This window comes from Esox lucius, chromosome 7 (assembly GCF_011004845.1).
Source record: "Esox lucius isolate fEsoLuc1 chromosome 7, fEsoLuc1.pri, whole genome shotgun sequence".
NCBI classification, from domain to species: Eukaryota; Metazoa; Chordata; class Actinopteri; order Esociformes; family Esocidae; genus Esox; species Esox lucius.
Genome location: NC_047575.1, coordinates 41,369,136 through 41,389,020, shown reverse-complemented (window position 1 = coordinate 41,389,020; position 19,885 = coordinate 41,369,136). Strand labels below are relative to the sequence as shown.

The 19,885-nt window shown below is 45.3% G+C and overlaps 1 protein-coding gene across 10 annotated transcripts in view; it reads right to left on the bottom strand.

Moving 5' to 3' along the window:
• fryb (furry homolog b (Drosophila)) overlaps positions 1-19,885 on the bottom strand; it is an 85,173-nt gene that overhangs the window by 41,627 nt on the left and 23,661 nt on the right. For 9 of the 10 annotated variants that reach the window (XM_034293261.1, XM_034293254.1, XM_034293256.1 and 6 more), the window contains exons 2-15: positions 13,991-14,184; positions 10,270-10,323; positions 9,149-9,288; positions 8,733-8,823; positions 8,397-8,557; positions 7,826-7,994; positions 6,771-6,863; positions 6,583-6,681; positions 4,989-5,090; positions 4,371-4,474; positions 3,919-4,027; positions 2,598-2,684; positions 839-1,010; positions 314-446 (exon numbers count right to left, since the gene is read on the bottom strand). In XM_034293261.1, coding sequence (XP_034149152.1) covers positions 314-446; positions 839-1,010; positions 2,598-2,684; positions 3,919-4,027; positions 4,371-4,474; positions 4,989-5,090; positions 6,583-6,681; positions 6,771-6,863; positions 7,826-7,994; positions 8,397-8,557; positions 8,733-8,823; positions 9,149-9,288; positions 10,270-10,323; positions 13,991-14,110 — 1,634 coding nt within the window. In that variant the 5' untranslated portion in view covers positions 14,111-14,184. Of the gene's footprint in view, positions 1-313; positions 447-838; positions 1,011-2,597; positions 2,685-3,918; positions 4,028-4,370; positions 4,475-4,988; positions 5,091-6,582; positions 6,682-6,770; positions 6,864-7,825; positions 7,995-8,258; positions 8,279-8,396; positions 8,558-8,732; positions 8,824-9,148; positions 9,289-10,269; positions 10,324-13,990; positions 14,185-19,885 lie in introns of those variants that run through there. The other variant, XM_034293262.1, reaches the window with a different exon arrangement.

Sequence of the window (19,885 nt, the reverse complement as noted above, 5' to 3'; positions counted from 1 at the left end):
TACGTGATCATGTCCTCTAGTAGACTCTACGTACGTGATCATGTCCTCTAGTAGACTCTACGTACGTGATCATGTCCTCTAGTAGACTCTACGTACGTGATCATGTCCTCTAGTAGACTCTATGTACGTGATCATGTCCTCTAGTAGACTCTACGTACGTGATCATGTCCTCTAGTAGACTCTACGTACGTGATCATGTCCTCTAGTAGACTCTACGTATGTGATCATGTCCTCTAGTAGACTCTACGTACGTGATCATGTCCTCTAGTAGACTCTACGTACGTGATCATGTCCTCTAGTAGACTCTACGTACGTGATCATGTCCTCGGGTTCCTTGTTGAGCATCTGTACGTTGGTGAGCATCATGCATCGGCCCACCTCCTTGTCCAGGTGTCTGAGGATGTTGTCCAGGGCCTTCCGGACCTGGGAGTAGTACAGTGACATGCCTGGAGAGGAGAGATGGGGTCAGTCAACATGGCATATAGCTTTGATGGTACAGCTCGGTGGGGGTATGGCCCGGTGGGGGTACGGACCAGTAGAGGTAGGGCTTTACCATCACACACAATTGTGCGCTTCTATACTAGTGGGGACCAGAAAACAATAATTCCCTATAACTATAATTCCCTTAAATTACTTTATCCCTAAACTTAACCTTGCCCTAATGTCTAACCCTAACCCATAATGCCAAAACTATAAAGTAGCCTAAATTCAAAATGTCCTAAAAGTTTGACCCTAAATCTAACCCTGAAACTGGAAATTGAAAAAAAAAAATTATGTTTTACTAACTATGTGTTAAACCAAACCCTCCACCCACACACACACTGACAGACACACTCACCTATGAGTTTGGCCTCTTCCTCCGTGAGTGTCTTGCTGAGGTATGTCTTCTTCTTCTTCAGAGAGTTCCCTGAAGGGAGAGTGGCTCCAGTGTTAGGCATGGGGGGGTCCCCGTCCTTCTGCTGCAGAGCGTCAGCGATCACCAGGAACGCTCTCAGACCTATGTTCATTCGCTGCACACACACACACACACACAAACATGTTACCACCTGTGACACTTCTAATATTATTCATATTCCCTTGCCCTGGGGCATTGGTATTTAATAAGTAGACTACAGGGAAGGGTGCCCCCTGGTGGCCCTCCAAAAACACACCCGGCAGCATCTGGTCTCCCTTCCAGAGACAAACCATGATGACCCTGCTCAGCTTCAGAGACAAACCAGGATGACCATGCTCAGCTTCAGAGACAAATCAGGATGGCCCTGCTCAGCTTCAGAGACAAACCAGGATGACCCTGCTCAGCTTCAGAGGCACACCAGGATGACCCTGCTCAGCTTCAGAGGCATACCAGGATGACCCTACACAGCTTCAGAGGCATACCAGGATGACCCTGCTCAGCTTCAGAGACAAACCAGGATGACCCTACTCAGCTTCAGAGGCATACCAGGATGACCCTGCTCAGCTTCAGAGGCAAACCAGGATGACCCTACTCAGCTTCAGAGGCAAACCAGGATGACCCTGCTCAGCTTCAGAGGCATACCAGGATGACCCTGCTCAGCTTCAGAGACAAACCAGGATGACCCTACTCAGCTTCAGAGGCAAACCAGGATGACCCTGCTCAGCTTCAGAGGCAAACCAGGATGACCCTGCTCAGCTTCAGAGGCAAACCAGGATGACCCTGCTCAGCTTCAGAGGCATACCAGGATGACCCTACTCAGCTTCAGAGGCATACCAGGATGACCCTGCTCAGCTTCAGAGACAAACCAGGATGACCCTACTCAGCTTCAGAGAAAAACCAGTGGTGGGGTGCAGAGTGCTAGTAGTCTACTGCCTCCAAGTACAGCCGCATCATTGTGGCCAGGTGAATTCTGGTTAAGGTAGACCCGGCGGCATGGGGTGGCATTGGGGGGCAATGCCCCCCAGTGAGAATGCTTTGTCCCACAAAAATAGTTGGGGTAAGACGCTTCCCAATACTGTGCTTAACTAATAACTGTTGGGAATGTGTCTCTGTTGCCTTCTTCTGCAAACGTGATTGAAGGTCTGGTTTATTAAGTGATGTGATCGCTAAGCTACAAAGAATGTGTAACAATTTGATTGGACAGCTGTGTATTTTGCTATTATATAGCCTCAGTAAGCAAATCATGCTAAAATTCTTTGCTTTCCGTCCCTCGTGCTGAAGTTACCATTCTACATTGGTAAGTATGATAAACATGCCTGCACATGGAAATCAAACGCGCATCCAACACGTTGGTTCTAGCGCCAGGCCTGGGTTAAGGCATGCTGTATTGACAGAGGCAGTGAGCAAAGACAGAGGAGAGTTTTTTACTCCAAGAGCAGCGGGCCAGATTCAAACCCATACTGCAGCAGTACATGTTAACTGGAGGAAGTGGCTTGGATACTGTACACACACACTGCCTGACCCCATAAGGTCTCAGTGTCAGGTTGAAGGAAGGACAGTTAAGATGTGACCCTGAGGAGACCAGCTCTGCCCACCACCAGCCACATGGTGCCAGCTCACTGACCGTGAGAGGTCACACTAAACTCTTAGAGTGAGTGTGTGAGGGTGTGTGTGTGTTTGTGAGTGCATGTGTGAGTGTTACCTCAGGGTTGAGACTGAAAGCTTTGGCAGGCTTCCCAACACACAAGAGATCAAAGATGATTTCCTTCATGGCAAAATCAAGTCTTTCCTGAAAAGAGAGAGATAGAGAGATAGAGACTGAGGGGAGGGGCCAATATTACAGACTGCGGTTATGCGTGTGTGTGTGTGTGTGTGTGTCTATGTGTATTCATGTGCAATAATTAAACATCATATTTTGTTTCAACATGCTTGCATACATACTTTGTCAGTGTTTGTCCAGAGTGTGTCCCTGAGAGTGTCCCTGAGAGTGTCCCCCCGAGAGTGTCCCCCAGAGAGTGTCCCCCCGAGTGTGTCCCTGAGAGTGTCCCTCCGAGTGTGTCCCCCCGAGTGTGTCCCTGAGAGTGTCCCCCCGAGAGTGTCCCCCCGAGAGTGTCCCCCCGAGAGTGTCCCCCCGAGTGTGTCCCTGAGAGTGTCCCTCCGAGTGTGTCCCCCCGAGAGTGTCCCCCCGAGAGTGTCCCCCTGAGAGTGTCCCCCCGAGTGTGTCCCTGAGAGTGTCCCCCCGAGTGTGTCCCTGAGAGTGTCCCCCCGAGAGTGTCCCCCCGAGTGTGTCCCTGAGAGTGTCCCCCCGAGAGTGTCCCCCCGAGTGTCCCCCCGAGAGTGTGTCCCTGAGAGTGTCCCCGAGAGTGTGTCCCTGAGAGTGTCCCTGAGAGTGTCCCCCCGAGTGTGTCCCTGAGAGTGTCCCCCCGAGAGTGTCCCCCCGAGTGTGTCCCCGAGAGTGTGTCCCCGAGAGTGTGTCCCCGAGAGTGTCCCCGAGTGTGTGTCCCCGAGTGTGTCCCTGAGAGTGTCCCCCCCGAGAGTGTCCCCCCGAGTGTCCCCCCGAGAGTGTGTCCCTGAGAGTGTCCCCGAGAGTGTGTCCCTGAGAGTGTCCCTGAGAGTGTCCCCCCGAGTGTGTCCCTGAGAGTGTCCCCCCGAGAGTGTCCCCCCGAGTGTGTCCCCGAGAGTGTGTCCCCGAGAGTGTGTCCCCGAGAGTGTCCCTGAGAGTGTCCCCCCGAGTGTGTCCCTGAGAGTGTCCCCCCGAGTGTCCCCCCGAGTGTGTCCCCGAGAGTGTGTCCCCGAGAGTGTGTCCCCGAGAGTGTCCCCGAGTGTGTGTCCCCGAGTGTGTCCCTGAGAGTGTCCCCCCGAGTGTGTGTCCCTGAGAGTGTGTCCCCGAGTGTGTGTCCCCGAGTGTGTGTCCCCGAGTGTTTGTCCGGGTGTGTGTCCGAGTGTTTGTCCGGGTGTGTGTCCGGTTGTTTGTCCGGGGGTGTGTCTGGGTGTGTGTCCGGGTGTGTGTTCAAAACACCCACCTGTGCTATGAACTGAATGATCTTGACGAAGATGTTGAGGGGCATGTCTCTGGGGACGACACTCCGGCTGCCTTTAGGGAACAGAGTGGACGTGATGGTGGTCAGCCGACTGGGGGGGGATACACAGATGAATCACCCGTCAGAAGAAACACACTACAGGGTTGTTCCATTTTAACACTCCTGAAGAGTAAATAAACAGGCCTCACAACAGCCTGTACAACATCATGTACATGACACGTTGTAGTGTGTGTGCATACTGTGCATGAGAGAGTGTGTGTGTGTGTAAGAGTCTGTGTGTGTGTGTAAAAGAGAGTGTGTGTGTGTGTGTGTGTAAGAGTCTGTGTGTGTAACAAAGAGAGTGTGTGTGTGTATGTGTGTGTGAGAGAGAGAGAATGAGAGCGAGAGTGTGTGTGTGTAAGAGACTGTGTGTGTGTGTGTGTGTGTGTTTGTACCTCTGTGTGCCAGTGTTGCTCTCACACTTAATCCGGATCATATAAACCCAGAGGAGACGGTAGAGAGATTCCAGAGCCACACGGGCCATCTTAGGGTCCTTGTTCTAAAAACACATACACACGCACGCGCAACACACAGACACACAAACAACACACAGACAAACAAGAAACACACACAATACACACAGACACACAATACATACATACAAAGACAAATACACAATACACACACACAATACACAATACAGACAAAAAATACATACAACACCCCCACACACAAACACAACACACACACACAATCAGCCAGTCAGTCCCACACATACAACAGCAGTCAGCACCAGGTACTATTTTGACCTCAACAGTTGAGTTTGCTCTGACATAAAGCAGCCTGATTCCAGTCAGTGATGACGGACAGGTACCGTGAGCGATGGAAAACACTCAACGGTGTGTGTGTGTGTGTGTGAGCATTCCAACACACACACACACACTGTAAAGCCAGTGGAGGGTGGATCATCCTGACATCAAAAACATGTTCCTCGTTCTCCGTTCTGTTATCTTCACACTCATCTATGTCACTCCCATAAGTGTGTGTGTGTGTGTGTGTGTGTGCCTTCTAACCTTAAGGTTGGAGAGACAGTTGTTGAGGAAGACGTGCCATCGGTTGAGGAAGAGCTGCTTCTGACTGACACACAGGAGACAGGTAACCAACGGATACAGCGCCTGGGGATAGAACGAATAAACAGTCATTTACATGTTACCTGTTTTCAGTCATTTACATGTTAATTGACTGTACCTTTTAAAACACACAAACCACCCCCAGAATTATTTTTCTTTAAATAAAATAACACTTCATTAATAACACAAATATTCAGATTGAAGAACCACTTGTTTCAGAGGAACTCTTTTCGGTTTTAAACTATTTGAGGTTGTAGAGTGTCATCTGTGGTTGATGGTTTTAAACTCGTCGAGGTTGAAGACAGCCATCTATGGTTGATGGTTTTAAACTAGTTGGATCAAGACAGTCATCTGTGGTTAATGGTTTTAAACTAGTCAAGATGGTTTTAAACTAGTCAAGATGGTTTTAAACTGGTCGAGGTTGAAGACAGCCATCTGTGGTTGATGGGTTTAAACTAGTCAAGATGGTTTTAAACTAGTCAAGATGGTTTTAAACTAGTCAAGATGGTTTTAAACTAATCGAGGTTGAAGACAGCCATCTGTGGTTGATGGGTTTAAACTAGTCAAGATGGTTTTAAACTAGTCAAGATGGTTTTAAACTAGTCAAGATGGTTTTAAACTAATCGAGGTTGAAGACAGCCATCTGTGGTTGATGGGTTTAAACTAGTCGAGTCTTGACAGGAATGTAAAACAGTTTTCTGCCAGTTCTTATCACCTGAGAAAGTTGTTATCTTTATCTGTCTCTCTCACACACACACACACACACACACACACACACACACACACACACACACACACACCAGCTCCCCTCATCTCTTCTTCTGTCAATCCAGACTGGAGGTGGAAGGGGTGTGGCGTTATAAGATTACGATTAGGAATATGCTTTTAACTTCCTCCTTTTTACTGTACCGACAGATCTGATGTGACAGGTTAGTGTGTTTTAATTGTGTGTGTCTGTATACACCTGTCTGGAACGTGTGAAGAATGGCTGGTTGAGGGGGTGTCTGAGGAATCACACACACTCCAAAAATGTTCAATATGACAGTCTTTGTCTAAGACCAAGGTGGGAGGTCATCACCATGACGAGGGGACAACCACACCCCCCACGTCAGCTCTAAACAACAATTACCGTAACAACAACAGTCAGTGGAGGGCATTCACAATGTGGATTCTTGATGTTCCTGACATTTCTTGAGTTACATTTCCAGTTTATTGTGTTTGTGACACACTGCACTGGGTATTGCACTGCTTGCAGATATTAACGCAATCCTTTCACAGAACTGGGTGAATACTGACCAGAGATTATAACAGTGACATACTGACCAGAGTTTATAACTGTGAAATACTGACCAGAGATTATAACTGTGACATATTGACCAAAGATTTTAACTGTGACATACTGACCAAAGATTATAACTGTGACATACTGACCAGAGATTATAATTGATTTACTGACCACAGATTATAACTGTGACATACTGACCACAGATTATAACTGTGACATACTGACCAGAGATTATAACTGTGACATACTGACCAGAGAGTGTTTCTTCCTGGTCGACAGGTCCAGTGTTGTGTCGTAAAGACTTTCCACAAAGTTCCTAAGACATGGAACGTTGACCTCGTTCTTCACCGTCTGTAAGGTTAAAGGTAAAATGGAGATGAACACACTGTGTGGAAAAGAACAGCACTAAAGATATGGAGAGACTCATGGGAAAAACGTACAGCAGCTACAGGGACCAGGATCTCCACAAACAGGCCAGCCAGAGAATGTTTAATGTCCTTATCCTTCACCTCCAGGAAATACTGGGCACACTCCTGGAGACAGAAAAACAGAAAGAGACACAAGCACAGATGTGGGAAGATGAGGGAGAAAGGAAATTAGAGAAATACAGAGAGAATTAGAAACAGAAACATACAATTACATAACATATATAGTTGTGCTCAGAGGTTTGCATACCCTGGCAGATATTGTGACATTTCTGAATTTATTTCGAAAATATGACACACAAAAAAACGTATTTTATTTAAGGATAGTGATCATATGAAGCCATTTATTATCTCATAGTTGTTTGGCTCCTTTTTAAATCATAATGATAACAGAAATCACCCAAATGGCCCTGATAAAAAGTTTACATACCCTTGAATGTTTGGCCTTGTTACAGACACACAAGAGTTTGTTAGTTCTTACATGGATGCACTGAGCAGGCTAGATACTGAGACATGGGGAGCAGAAAAGAACTGTCAAAAGTTACCTGGGTGATGGAATTTTATAAAGGAATAAAAAGATAACTAAAGCCTTTTTTCAATTCAGGGATCTCTTGATACCAAGCCAAGGTCAGGTAGACCAAGAAAGATTTCATCTTCCAGATACAAAGAAAAACCCACAGGTAACCTCAGGAGAAATACAGGTTGCTCTGGAAAAAGATGGTGTGGTTGTAGCACAATAAAACGATAGTTGAACAAAAATGAGCTGCATTTACTGCGCCAATGCCACAAAAAAACCAGTAACAACATGCCCGACAACACCGTGACCCATTTTCTTCTTTGTTGCCATGTTTTGTTTTAATTATTATGCCATTCTGTTATAACCTACAGCGGAATATGAATCCTAAAAGAAATAAAAGGCGTGTTTTGCCTGGTCACTCATGTTTACAAATGGTACTCATATTATCAGTTCTCCAAGGGTATGCAATCTTTGGAGCACAACTGTACCTAGCATCAGCCCTCCACACACACATATCATACACACACATCATACACCTCCCACACTCACACACCTGCATGAACTGGAAGGAGGCCTCAAAGTCCTCCACCGGGTACATCTTAATCCTGAAGAACTTGACTCCCATGATGAGGCTGACGGTGGACTGGAGAACGTATGGGTTCTGCTCCTTCTGCCTCAGCTCCTTCAGCTCACTGAGGAACTTCTTCCTCACAGCAGGGAACCTAGAGGAACACGCGCATGAGAAGCAGATCCTACCTGGACTGGGTCAGGACCCCCACCACCATCTCAACAGGGATCCTATCTGGACAGGGTCACAACCCCAACCACCATCTCAACCAGGATCCTATCTGGACAGGGTCAGGACCCCCACCACCATCTCAACCAGGATCCTATCTGGACAGGGTCACGACCCCCACCACCATCTCAACCAGGATCCTATCTGAACAGGGTCACGACCCCCACCACCATCTCAACAGGGATCCTACCTGGATTGGGCCACGACCCCCACCACCATCTAAACAAAGATCCTATATGGACTGGGTCACGACCCCCACCACCATCTAAACAGAGATCCTATCTGGACTGGGTCACGACCCCCACCACCATCTCAACAAGGATCCTACCTGGATTGGGCCACGACCCCCACCACCTCGGCGTACAGGTCAGCCACAATGTGCATGTTCCCCGTGTTGGGACCTAGGTAGCCCTCCTTGTACTTAAAGTGTCTGAAGGCCAAGTTAATGACCTCCTGAATCAGGCCGTCCATCAACGGGTGGAGTGGCGTCTGTAGAGGGAGAAAGTGGGGAGGGTCAGTCACTTTCTAATCTGCTCATTTCTTGAGGATCACTAATCACAAGAGGTTTTGATAACATGATACAGGAGTAGCTTGTGAACCACACAGCTTCTGATTATGTAACACACCGCTTCTGATGTTGTAACACACCGCTTCACAGCTGTACCTGTTTGAGTACTTCTATGAGCACCAGGGAGAAGATGAAATCTATGGCCAAATCCCTTCGTTCCAACAAGTAGTCTTTCTGCTGCTCATCGCTGACATAGAGAGAGAGGGGGGGGGGAGAGAGAGAGAGACAGACAGAGAGAGAGACAGACAGAGAGAGAGACAGACAAAAAGGCAGAGAGATTTTTCCATTGAAAATGTGGATGACGTTACCTTGAAAGGGGGCGTCTTGAACTATTGAACTATCAATATCTGCAAATTTACACACAATCAAATAATCTAGTGTCTTGAGCCTTCTTCAATACGTTTTGCAGAATATATAGTAATGTGAACAAGCCCTTAGTAATGTGAACAAGCCCAATCATATCGTAGTACGTTCCTATATAGCGTGTGGGTGTGTGCGAGATGACGTCTTACTTCTTGGACTTGGTGTTTGCTCTGGGTCTGTATTCATGACTCTCGTCCTCCAGGCCATTCTGACGTTTATACCAGTCAAACAACGTCCTCAGGATGGACGGTAGGCAGTACTCCGCCAGAGAACTCATAGTGCTGATCAACTAGAGGGAGAGGGAGGAGGAGAGAGCGAGAAAGAGAGAATGAGAGGAAGGGAGAGAGGAAGGGAAAGTTGGGGAGAGAGAGGGAGAGAGAGAGAAAAAGGAGGAGAAAGAGGGGTAGAGAAAGAGGGGGAGAGAAGGGGAGGGAGATGGATGGAGGGAATGTGGAGGGTATATGGAGGGATGGATGGGGAGATGGAGGGATGGATGGGGAGATGGAGGAATGGAGGGATGGATGGGGAGATGGAGGGATGGATGGGAAGATGGAGGGATGGATGGGGAGATGGAGGGATGGATGGGAAGATGGAGGGATGGATGGGAAGATGGAGGGATGGATGGGGAGATGGAGGGATGGATGGGAAGATGGAGGGATGGATGGGGAGATGGAGGGATGGATGGGGAGATGGAGGGATGGATGGGGAGATGGAGGGATGGATAGGGAGATGGAGGGATGGATGGGGAGATGGAGGAATGGATGGGAAAATGGAGAGGTAGGATGGGAAGATGGAGGGATGGATGGGGAGATGGAGAGGTAGGATGGGAAAATGGAGAGGTAGGATGGGAAGATGGAGGGATGGATGGGAAGATGGAGGGTTGGATGGGAAGATGGAGGGATGGATGGGAAGATGGAGGGATGGATGGGAAGATGGACAGGTAGGGGACAGGGGAAGAGATGTGTAAAGAAACTGATAGAACCACTCCGTCGATGTATTTATAACTCCACTACATTTTGCAGATATTTCTAGATTTTTCCATGATCATCTGTGTCAGTCTGTTTCTACAACAAGTTCACCATCAGAGCGAGCTTCAATAGACGTTCATGAACGCATAGTCATTTGGAATTGAAGGCAGTCAATTCAGAAATCTGTATTTAATCGGCAATTCACTTTATTAATAACAAATCGCTTCCTGAACTCACAGGGTTTGTTTGATTGTGCCTTGAGACTAGCATCACCCAATGTTGACAGAAAGACACATCCATACCTGGTCAAACTGGAGGTCCTCGCCTCTCTGGAGGGACTTGTTGAGAGGTTTCTCCTACAGAGTGGAAAGGAGTGAAGAAAAAAGGGGAGATTGAGAGGAGGAGAGAAAAGATTGAGAGAAGTTGAGAAAAACAGTCTGTTATTCATTACATATCAGATATTACAAATCCCTAATAAAAACACTACTTCAGTTTTTCTCAGTCGCTTTGGTACATTTCTCAGATGACAACGGAAATTCTCAAAACTACTTGTACAATTGTATGCGGTTTCCTACATTATCAATTGCTTATGTCATGTAGATCAAACTATATTATACAGGTTCTATGCTGAATAGTCCTACCCCAATGCATAGTTCAATGCATAAATCAAAATAGTTCAACCACTTGGAATAATCTGTCAAGCATATTTTCTATAAATTGCTATTACAAGTTTTTGAAAACGTGTCCTGAACTGATGAATTGCTCTCAGGTGAATCTTGACTTCCACTAATGAAGGGGAACGTGTGAAACATTAGATCAACCAACGATCAACCAGTTCAACCTCTACATAAAATAGCTCAGAGGAACATCTAACGAACCTTCAATTGGCAAGCATATCTAAACAGAGCACAACGCAGTGGTACAATTTCTGACAATGGAGGGACAACAAGGAAATAAACAAGGTCAACAGCCAGGAAGAAGAGGAGTAAGGATGCAACTCTTGAGACATATTTGATATGTTCATCAAAGGAGAGGTCAGGGTCAAGGGTAACGCCGAGGTTTCTTACAGTTTTTTGCGATACGACCATGCAGCCGTCGAGGTTCACAGCGAGATCTACTAACAACGCTCTTTGTTTTTTGGGTCCTAAAACGAGCATTTCTGTTTTCTTTGAGTTTAAGAGCAAGAAATTCTCTGTCATCCACTTCCAATATCTAAAACGCATGCTTCCAAAGTAGCTAATTCATTGGCAGAACAGGAATGTACCCCAAAAATTTGCACTGTACGATAATACTTTATACTTACTGTAATGCTTCACACGTGCATTTTACAGTATACAGTAAAAATACTTAAACACACATGTATACATATATACAGTGTATGTATATTCACATATTCGCACAGTGACATCTTTTTGAAATCTTCCTCAATCTTGTGTTTTGCATTACTGTATTTTCCAAAACAGGACTGAAGGACTACCTCACAGGGGTGGCAGAGGGCCCCTTCTCACACCTCAACAGGAGGAGACTATTTGCACCATGGTCAGAGCAAATAATGCCATTAGACTTACCTTGTAGCATTTCCATGTAGCATTACCAATACCATGTAGCATTTCCATGTAGCATTACCATTACCATGTAGAATTTCCATGTAGCATTACCATGTAGCATTTCCATGTAGCATTACCATTACCATGTAGCATTTCCAAGTAGCATTACCATGTAGCATTTCCATGTAGCATTTCCAAGTAGCATTACCATGTAGCATTTCCATGTAGCATTTCCTATGTTCACCTTTTTTAATGTTGTATTTTGTTTCCTTTGTGGTGTAAAATAGTCTTGTCTTTTTCTATTCTGTAGCAACCTTTGTAGCAACCTGCAATTTCTTGACAAACCAGCAGCAAAAGTGTAAATGTGAATCCTGTCCAGTTACAATCAATATCCCACAAGGATTCTGCGCAATTTACAGGCTTTTGCAGGTGATTCAATGTGTGGTGCTATTTGTATACATTGTTTTGAGAAATGCACTTACTGGTTTGCAAACGTTAAGGATGATTCGCGAAATGTACCAAAGCGACTGAGGCAAACTGTAAAAGAAGTAATATTAAAACACTGGTAGGACACTTAAAGCCCTTGGCTTGAAGGCTTCCCATCTAGTAGAACACAAAGGGTCTTCATTAATGGAAGCATCTCAAACTAGGAATTGATCTTGGCAACAGAGCACAGCAGCACGTACACAGCCCTGAAATGTACCCAGACAGCGAACGTCAAAAGCTTTTATATCAGCCTCTCTGGGCTTAGAGGAGCAGAGCGACTGACTGCATCAGCGGTGGTGTTTGGAGGGGTGTTGAAGGTATCAAACTCTCTGTTAAAACCGTGAAACACAAAGCTCAGACACCCGTCAATATGAATCTGGACGTTCCACCAGAGGTCTCTCCAGAGTCCTCAGGTCCAGAACAGAGCCTGGGAGGTCCATAGCACCAAACAGCCATGACTACCAGGAACTCTCTGCCCCCACAGGTAACTCAGGCTGGCAATATAATATGATGGAAAAAAGTTATAAAAACCCCAACTGGCAGTTTGACAAGGATTGTGGAAAGGAACACAGGTGGTTAGACACTATTTACTCTGTGTTATGTGTTTGTTTATTTTATTTGGGGGTTTTTACACAGTGAATGCATTCTGTGTTTTATTGAGGTATGAGGGTTGGTCGGCAAGCAAGAGAAGCTGTTGTTGTTTCTAAAGGAGACCCTAACAGAAAGAGATAGAAGCAGAGGATGAAAGGAAGACAGGTTGGGTGTGTGTGAGAAAGTGAGAGAGAGAGAGAGAGTGAGAGAGTGAGAGAAACATTCCATGGTCTATTCAAAGACAGCAGACAGGTTAAACCGGCGGGTAACAACATTATCTTTCACAGAAATAATAGCTACACACACACACACACAGGCGTTGGTGTGTAAAGCAATTCTTTGTACTTGTTTCAGCTTGTTATTTGTTAATCTAATGACTTGTCTCAGACACGCGCTGACGTTTGACTAAACAATCTGTTTACAATGATTACTGTCAGCTGACAGAGAGAGTAACAGGGGCAGAACCACAGTAAACAGAAGAAAGAAAAGGGATTTGCTATTAGAATGTCTGATTGTTTGAGTTTTGCTATTATCATTTTTACTTGATTTTCCCTTAGTAACACCCTTCCCTCACCCTTCAAATAACATGTCACGGAATTAAGAGAGAAAGAGGGAGACAGAGAGACAGAGAGAGAGAGAGAGAGACAGAGAGAGAGAGACAAAGAGAGAGAGAGAGAGAGAGAGAGAGAGAGAGAGAGAGAGGACATTTTCTGTGAGAGAGTCAATAGAGAGGAAGGAGGACAATGAACACTGTCATGGAATTTTTTCTTCAACTGATGTATTCTTAATTCTATAAATGCAAAAAGTATTTCCTGGTCACAGTGCTGACTAACTGGAATAGATAAGAAACAGAATGTGGTAGAGGGGGATCTGGTCTCTGTCTATTTGTTTATGGTCATCATTGAATGGTACCAGTAGATCATTGGGTCCTCCATCAGTCAGTCTGTCTGTTCTTTGACCAGATGGTGTGTGTCCCTTCTGAGTTGAATAGGTTGCCTACAGTGTCCTTAGTTCCCTGGGATAAGGTGGGGGGCCAGCCCACCCTGTGGGTATTTACCTCTGTATTGTTTCCATAAGACTGCTGTGCAGTATCTCACCACACCCCTCTTACTGAGTAAGGACTGACGATTGTTCTGTGTTACTTGAGAGATGCCTCACGGTTTATTCTGTGAGCTTTGTGACGCTTCTTTCTATTTGCAAATCAACTGCAAATTGTGCAAAGAGGATTTTGTCTCTGTACCTACTTCCTAAAGAGTTCTACTCGATGGAATTGCCATCATAACACACACACACACACACACACGAGGACAAAGAGAGATAGACTGACAAACAGAAACAGACAAACAGACACAAACACTGGCCGACAGACGTTTACAGACAGACAAGTGTCCTAACTAACCAGTGGTTCGGCCATGATGATGCGTATCTTCCTCTCGGAAACGGAGGTGAAGTTGGCAAACAGGCTCTTGAGGACAAACTCGCCCGGCTTGGTCTCGGGGTCCACGGTAACAGGCACCATGGCGACGGGACCCTTCCGCTCAGATGCGGCACCGCTGGCAGGGGGGAGGGGCTGCTTCAGGCCCACTGGAGAGGCTGGGGAGGGAGATCAATCAGTTAACAAATCCACCAGTCAAATGGGACTGTTTCTGTTAACGTACATCCGGCCAAGCTTCAGAAATACATTATAGTAAACCAAATCTCCATCACTGCACACTCCTTTGATTTTCTATCCTTGTGGGGACCGGAAGCCCATAAATCTGCTGTAACCCTAATCCAAACCGGAAATGCCTGAACCTAAACATAATCCTCACTCCGAAATGATGCCCAATCATAAATGATGCCCAATCATGAATGATGCCCAATCATGAATGATGCCCAATCATAAATGATGCCCAATCATAAATGATGCCCAATCATAAATGATGCCCAATCATAAATGATGCCCAATCATAAATGATACCGTACGTCTACCCCACAAGATGGAAATCTCATGTTTTCTACTGGGGCCCTACAAATAACGTTTTACAATCATTGTGGGGATGATTCCCATATAAACACATAGACCTGGATCACACACACACACACAAAAACACATACACACCCACACAAAAACACATATACACACACAAAAACACATCCATACACACACACACACACACACACACACACACCCACACACAAAAACACATCCATACACACCCACACACACAAAAAAACACACACCCACACACACACAGAAACATGTCCACCACGACAGGCAGCTGGTGTTTTCATAGCTGATACAATGATGTCACTACTATGGGAGCAGGGCTAATTTCTTTGCCTTGTTTAGCTCTTTAAATAGACCACAACTCTACCACCAAGAGCACAACTCTACCACCAAGAGCACAACTCTACCACCAAAAACACAACTCTACCACCAAGAGCACAACTCTACCACCAAGAGCACAACTCTACCACCAAGAGCACAACTCTACCACCAAAAACACAACTCTACCACCAAGAGCACAACTCTACCACCAAGAGCACAACTCTACCACCAAGAGCACAACTCTACCACCAAGAGCACAACTCTACCACCAAGAGCACAACTCCACGCTCTTTAATGAACTACTTCACAAAACCACAACTCCACACTCTTTAATGAACTACTTCACAAAACCACAACTCCACACTCTTTAATGAACTACTTCACAAAACCACAACTCCACACTCTTTAATGAACTACTTCACAGGAAAACAAGAGTTAAGGTTAATTAATGACTTCATAGACATTCACTGCATATGTCACATGCACAGGTCATCATTATATATGAACATAATCTCAAAACACACACTGTGATTGCAATACACTCTCTCTAGCACACACACACACACCTTGCAGTCCCTTTATGAAGCTGATGAAACAAGACCTGCTCCATCTGACTGGCATTTCCATTATGTCAGAGGGACAGACTGAGAGGCCGACAGACTGAGAGGCCGACAGACTGAGAGGCCGACAGACTGAGAGGCCGACAGACTGAGAGGCCGACAGACTGAGAGGCCGACAGACTGAGAGGCCGACAGACTGAGAGGCCGACAGACTGAGAGGCCGACAGACTGAGAGGCCGACAGACTGAGAGGCCGACAGACTGAGAGGCCGACAGACTGAGAGGCCGACAGACTGAGAGGCCGACAGACTGAGAGGCCGACAGACTGAGAGGCCGACAGACTGAGAGGCCGACAGACTGAGAGGCCGACAGACTGAGAGGCCGACAGACTGAGAGGCCGACAGAGGGACCGGGTGGAGGTACGAGTTTAGGGATATGGATCTGGAGGAGTTGATGGGTATTGCCCGGCCAGTGACAGTTTGCAGTATCAGAGGCTCTGAGCCCACCAATGGGAAGGAGGAAGTCTTCACCCAGAGGACCTCTGGTCTCCTCATGAATGGACCCACAGTGAAGACCCACTCCGTTCCAACAGGATCATCTCCAGCTAGCTGAAGCCTTAACACTCAGTAAAGAGATTCTAAGATTTCACAGGAACAACTGCAGGGTTTTTCCACCAGATCAGAGATCCACCAGTCACTGAAGCACAAACCAGACAATCAACTTTCGTGGCATTGCTTCATATTTTATGGTTCCTTTGTATATTCCAAAATATCCTCTGGAATGTGTAATAACTTATTTTTATTCCTGAACAGAGATCCAGACATACACCACATCTGTCCGGACAACACAGTTGCAGCTACTCCACATCCATGACCTTTGAACTTGTCAGTGCTCCAGTAGGAGCAGGACATGCCGCTTCCCTCTCCAGAGGCCCGTATAGAAGTCAGGACCAATCCAGATCCACAACTGCTTCAGGCTGCTACTTCGTCTCACAACTTTTTGTGTTTCTCTCTTCCAGACGCCTCCTCTTTAGTTGCTTCTGGGATGTCAGAACGTTATTTGCAGTTATATTCAGGAGGTGAGAGGTTGCTTCTGCAGTTGCATGCAGTCAGGCTGTTTCTCTCAACTGAAGTTAGAGTGGAATTTCAGCAGTGCCCCAAGGTTGGGGGGTGCATGGACAGAGGCCTATATATAGTTTTGATGGTCATATCACACACACATACAAATACATGATTAGCTAGACTATTGAAACAGTATGATGTGGTTTAAGACTCCAAGTGATTTATATAACTAACAGTATTTGAAGAAATGTCAAATAGGAAATAAATAGATTCCAATCTGAGGGGCTAACAACAAAGGAAGACAGAGAATAATGTTCAGTTAAAATTCACCCGTGTCACATTCCAGTGACTCAGCATTAAACAGGCTGATTCAGCATTAAACACTAATCCTCGTCTCTCTCTGTCTCTCCTACTTCTCCTACTTTTCTCATACATCCAACATCCTAATCCATAGTCTCCTTCACTATACATCATACATCCTAATCCCTAGACTCCTTCACTATACATCATACATCCTAATCCCTAGACTCCTTCACTATACATCATACATCCTAATCCCTAGACTCCTTCACTATACATCCTACATCCTAACCCCTAGCCCCTTACGCTATACATCCTACATCCTAACCTCTAGCCTCCTACACTATACATCCTATATCCTAACCCCTTACGCTATACATCCTACATCCTAACCCCTAGGCCCCTATACTATAACATCCTACATCCTAACCCCTAGCCCCTTACGCTATACATCCTACATCCTAACCTCTAGCCTCCTACACTATACATCCTACATCCTAACCCCTTACGCTATACATCCTACATCCTAACCTCTAGCCTCCTACACTATACATCCTACATCCTAAACCCTAGCCCCCCACACTATACATCCTACATCCTAAAACCTAACCTCCTACACAATACATCCTACATCCTATCCCCTAGCCTCCTACACTATACATCCTACATCCTAAAACCTAGCCTCCTACAGTGTACATCCTACATTCTAAACCCTAGCCTCCTACACTATACATCCTACATCCTAAACCCTAGCCTCCTACACTACATATCCTACGCTGTTATTTCTAAGATCTGAAACCAATAAAAATACTGTAAAGTCTCAAATAAAAGCAGAGAATCTGTACTTTAACATCATGGTAGAGTCAGGAGAGATAATGCTGACTGCCTACAGAATGTATGTGATCTATTCCCCAGACATCTATGCTAAAACCCTGTCTGCATCTCCTGCTGAGGATCAATAGGACAGCTTGAGTCCTAATGTAATGCCAGAGACATCACTTAAACATGGGTCGAGAGGACACAGCGCGTGCTCCTCTGTGTGTGTGTCTTGTGTGTGTGTGGTTGTGTGTCGGTCTGTGTATTCATAACAATAATAAATAATTCGATTTATGAAGCTCTTATCTCGTAATGGCTAAAGCACATGATAAATGACTAGCAGTGGCAGACAGACAGACAGACACACACAGACACACAGACACACTTAAACAAAGAGGCAGAATCTTCTCCAGTGTTCTGTGACCCCAACAACCTTCGATTTCATGACATCATCAAAGATGGAGGACATTATGAGTGTAACCTTCAACAAGAGACAGACAGACAGACAGAAGGGCAGACAGACAGACAGGCAGACAGACAGGCATGAACACAGTTCACACCCTCACACAGCCACCATTATGTTACAGATTATATCCCCAACCTGCAAATACCGGATGTGGAAAATCACCAATGAATAAAAAATAAACAAAAAAATAAACTAAAAAAATACATTTCCAAACAAATGTGTTTTACGTACACATTTCGCATATGTTTTATTTGAATTCACATATCATTTTACAGCCGTTTTACAGCCAGGTTTTCCCACCTTTCTCTGCCCCGCAACAACATCGGTCTTACTCAGTATTCCAGTAAACATCGTTATCGCCTTTGAACCAAGCTCTAATGGACAACAGACTGCTACTGAATGTGTGCTGTTGGTGAGAGTAGCTAGCAGGTTAAACTGTCACATCTACCAGCATATACCTATAAGACCCTGTATGACCTGCAACCATTAACAACATCTACTAGTATATACCTATAATACCCTGTACGACCTGCAACCATTAACAACATCTACTAGTATATACCTATAATACCCTGTACGACCTGCAACCATTAACATCTACCAGTATATACCTACAAGACCCTGTATGACCAGCAACCATTAACAACATCTACTAGTATATACCTATAATACCCTGTACGACCTGCAACCATTAACATCTACCAGTATATACCTACAAGACCCTGTATGACCTGCAACCATTAACAACATCTACTAGTATATACCTATAATACCCTGTACGACCTGCAACCATTAACATCTACCAGTATATACCTACAAGACCCTGTATGACCTGCAACCATTAACAACATCTACTAGTATATACCTATAATACCCTGTACGACCTGCAACCATTAACATCTACCAGTATATACCTACAAGACCCTGTATGACCTGCAACCATTAACATCTACCAGTATATACCTATAATACCCTGTATGACCTGCAACCATTAACATCTACCAGTATATACCTATAATACCCTGTATGACCTGCAACCATTAACAACATCTACCAATATATACCTACAAGACCCTGTATGACCTGCAACCATTAACAACATCTACCAGTATATACCTATAATACCCTGTATGACCTGCAACCATTAACAACATCTACCAGTATATACCTATAATACCCTGTATGACCTGCAACCATTAACAACATCTACCAGTATATACCTATAATACCCTGTATGACCTGCAACCATTAACAACATCTACCAGTATATACCTACAATACCCTGTATGACCTGCAACCATTAACAACATCTACCAGTATATACCTATAATACCCTGTATGACCTGCAACCATTAACAACATCTACCAGTATATACCTATAATACCCTGTACGACCTGCAACCATTAACAACATCTACCAGTATATACCTATAATACCCTGTATGACCTGCAACCGTTAACAACTCAACTGAACTAATACATGGATGGGAGACAATGTGCTCAGACACACAGCACAGACACACATCACAGACACACACGGTCAGAACCAGCGGTCTGAGGGGCTGGGCGGTCTTAGCCGGCTGCCTCGAGGGAAGTGAACGGCTGCAGTTTGGGTTTGGATCTCACACCGAGATCCTGACCAATGAGTGACATGATAGAACACCAATGAAAAAATGAATGACTGATTCATGACGCTGTATCTACATTTGTCCTGTTGTTACAAAATGTTACACAGTTTCCAAATAAAAAGGCTTCAAGTTTCAGACTCTCAAGACAGAATG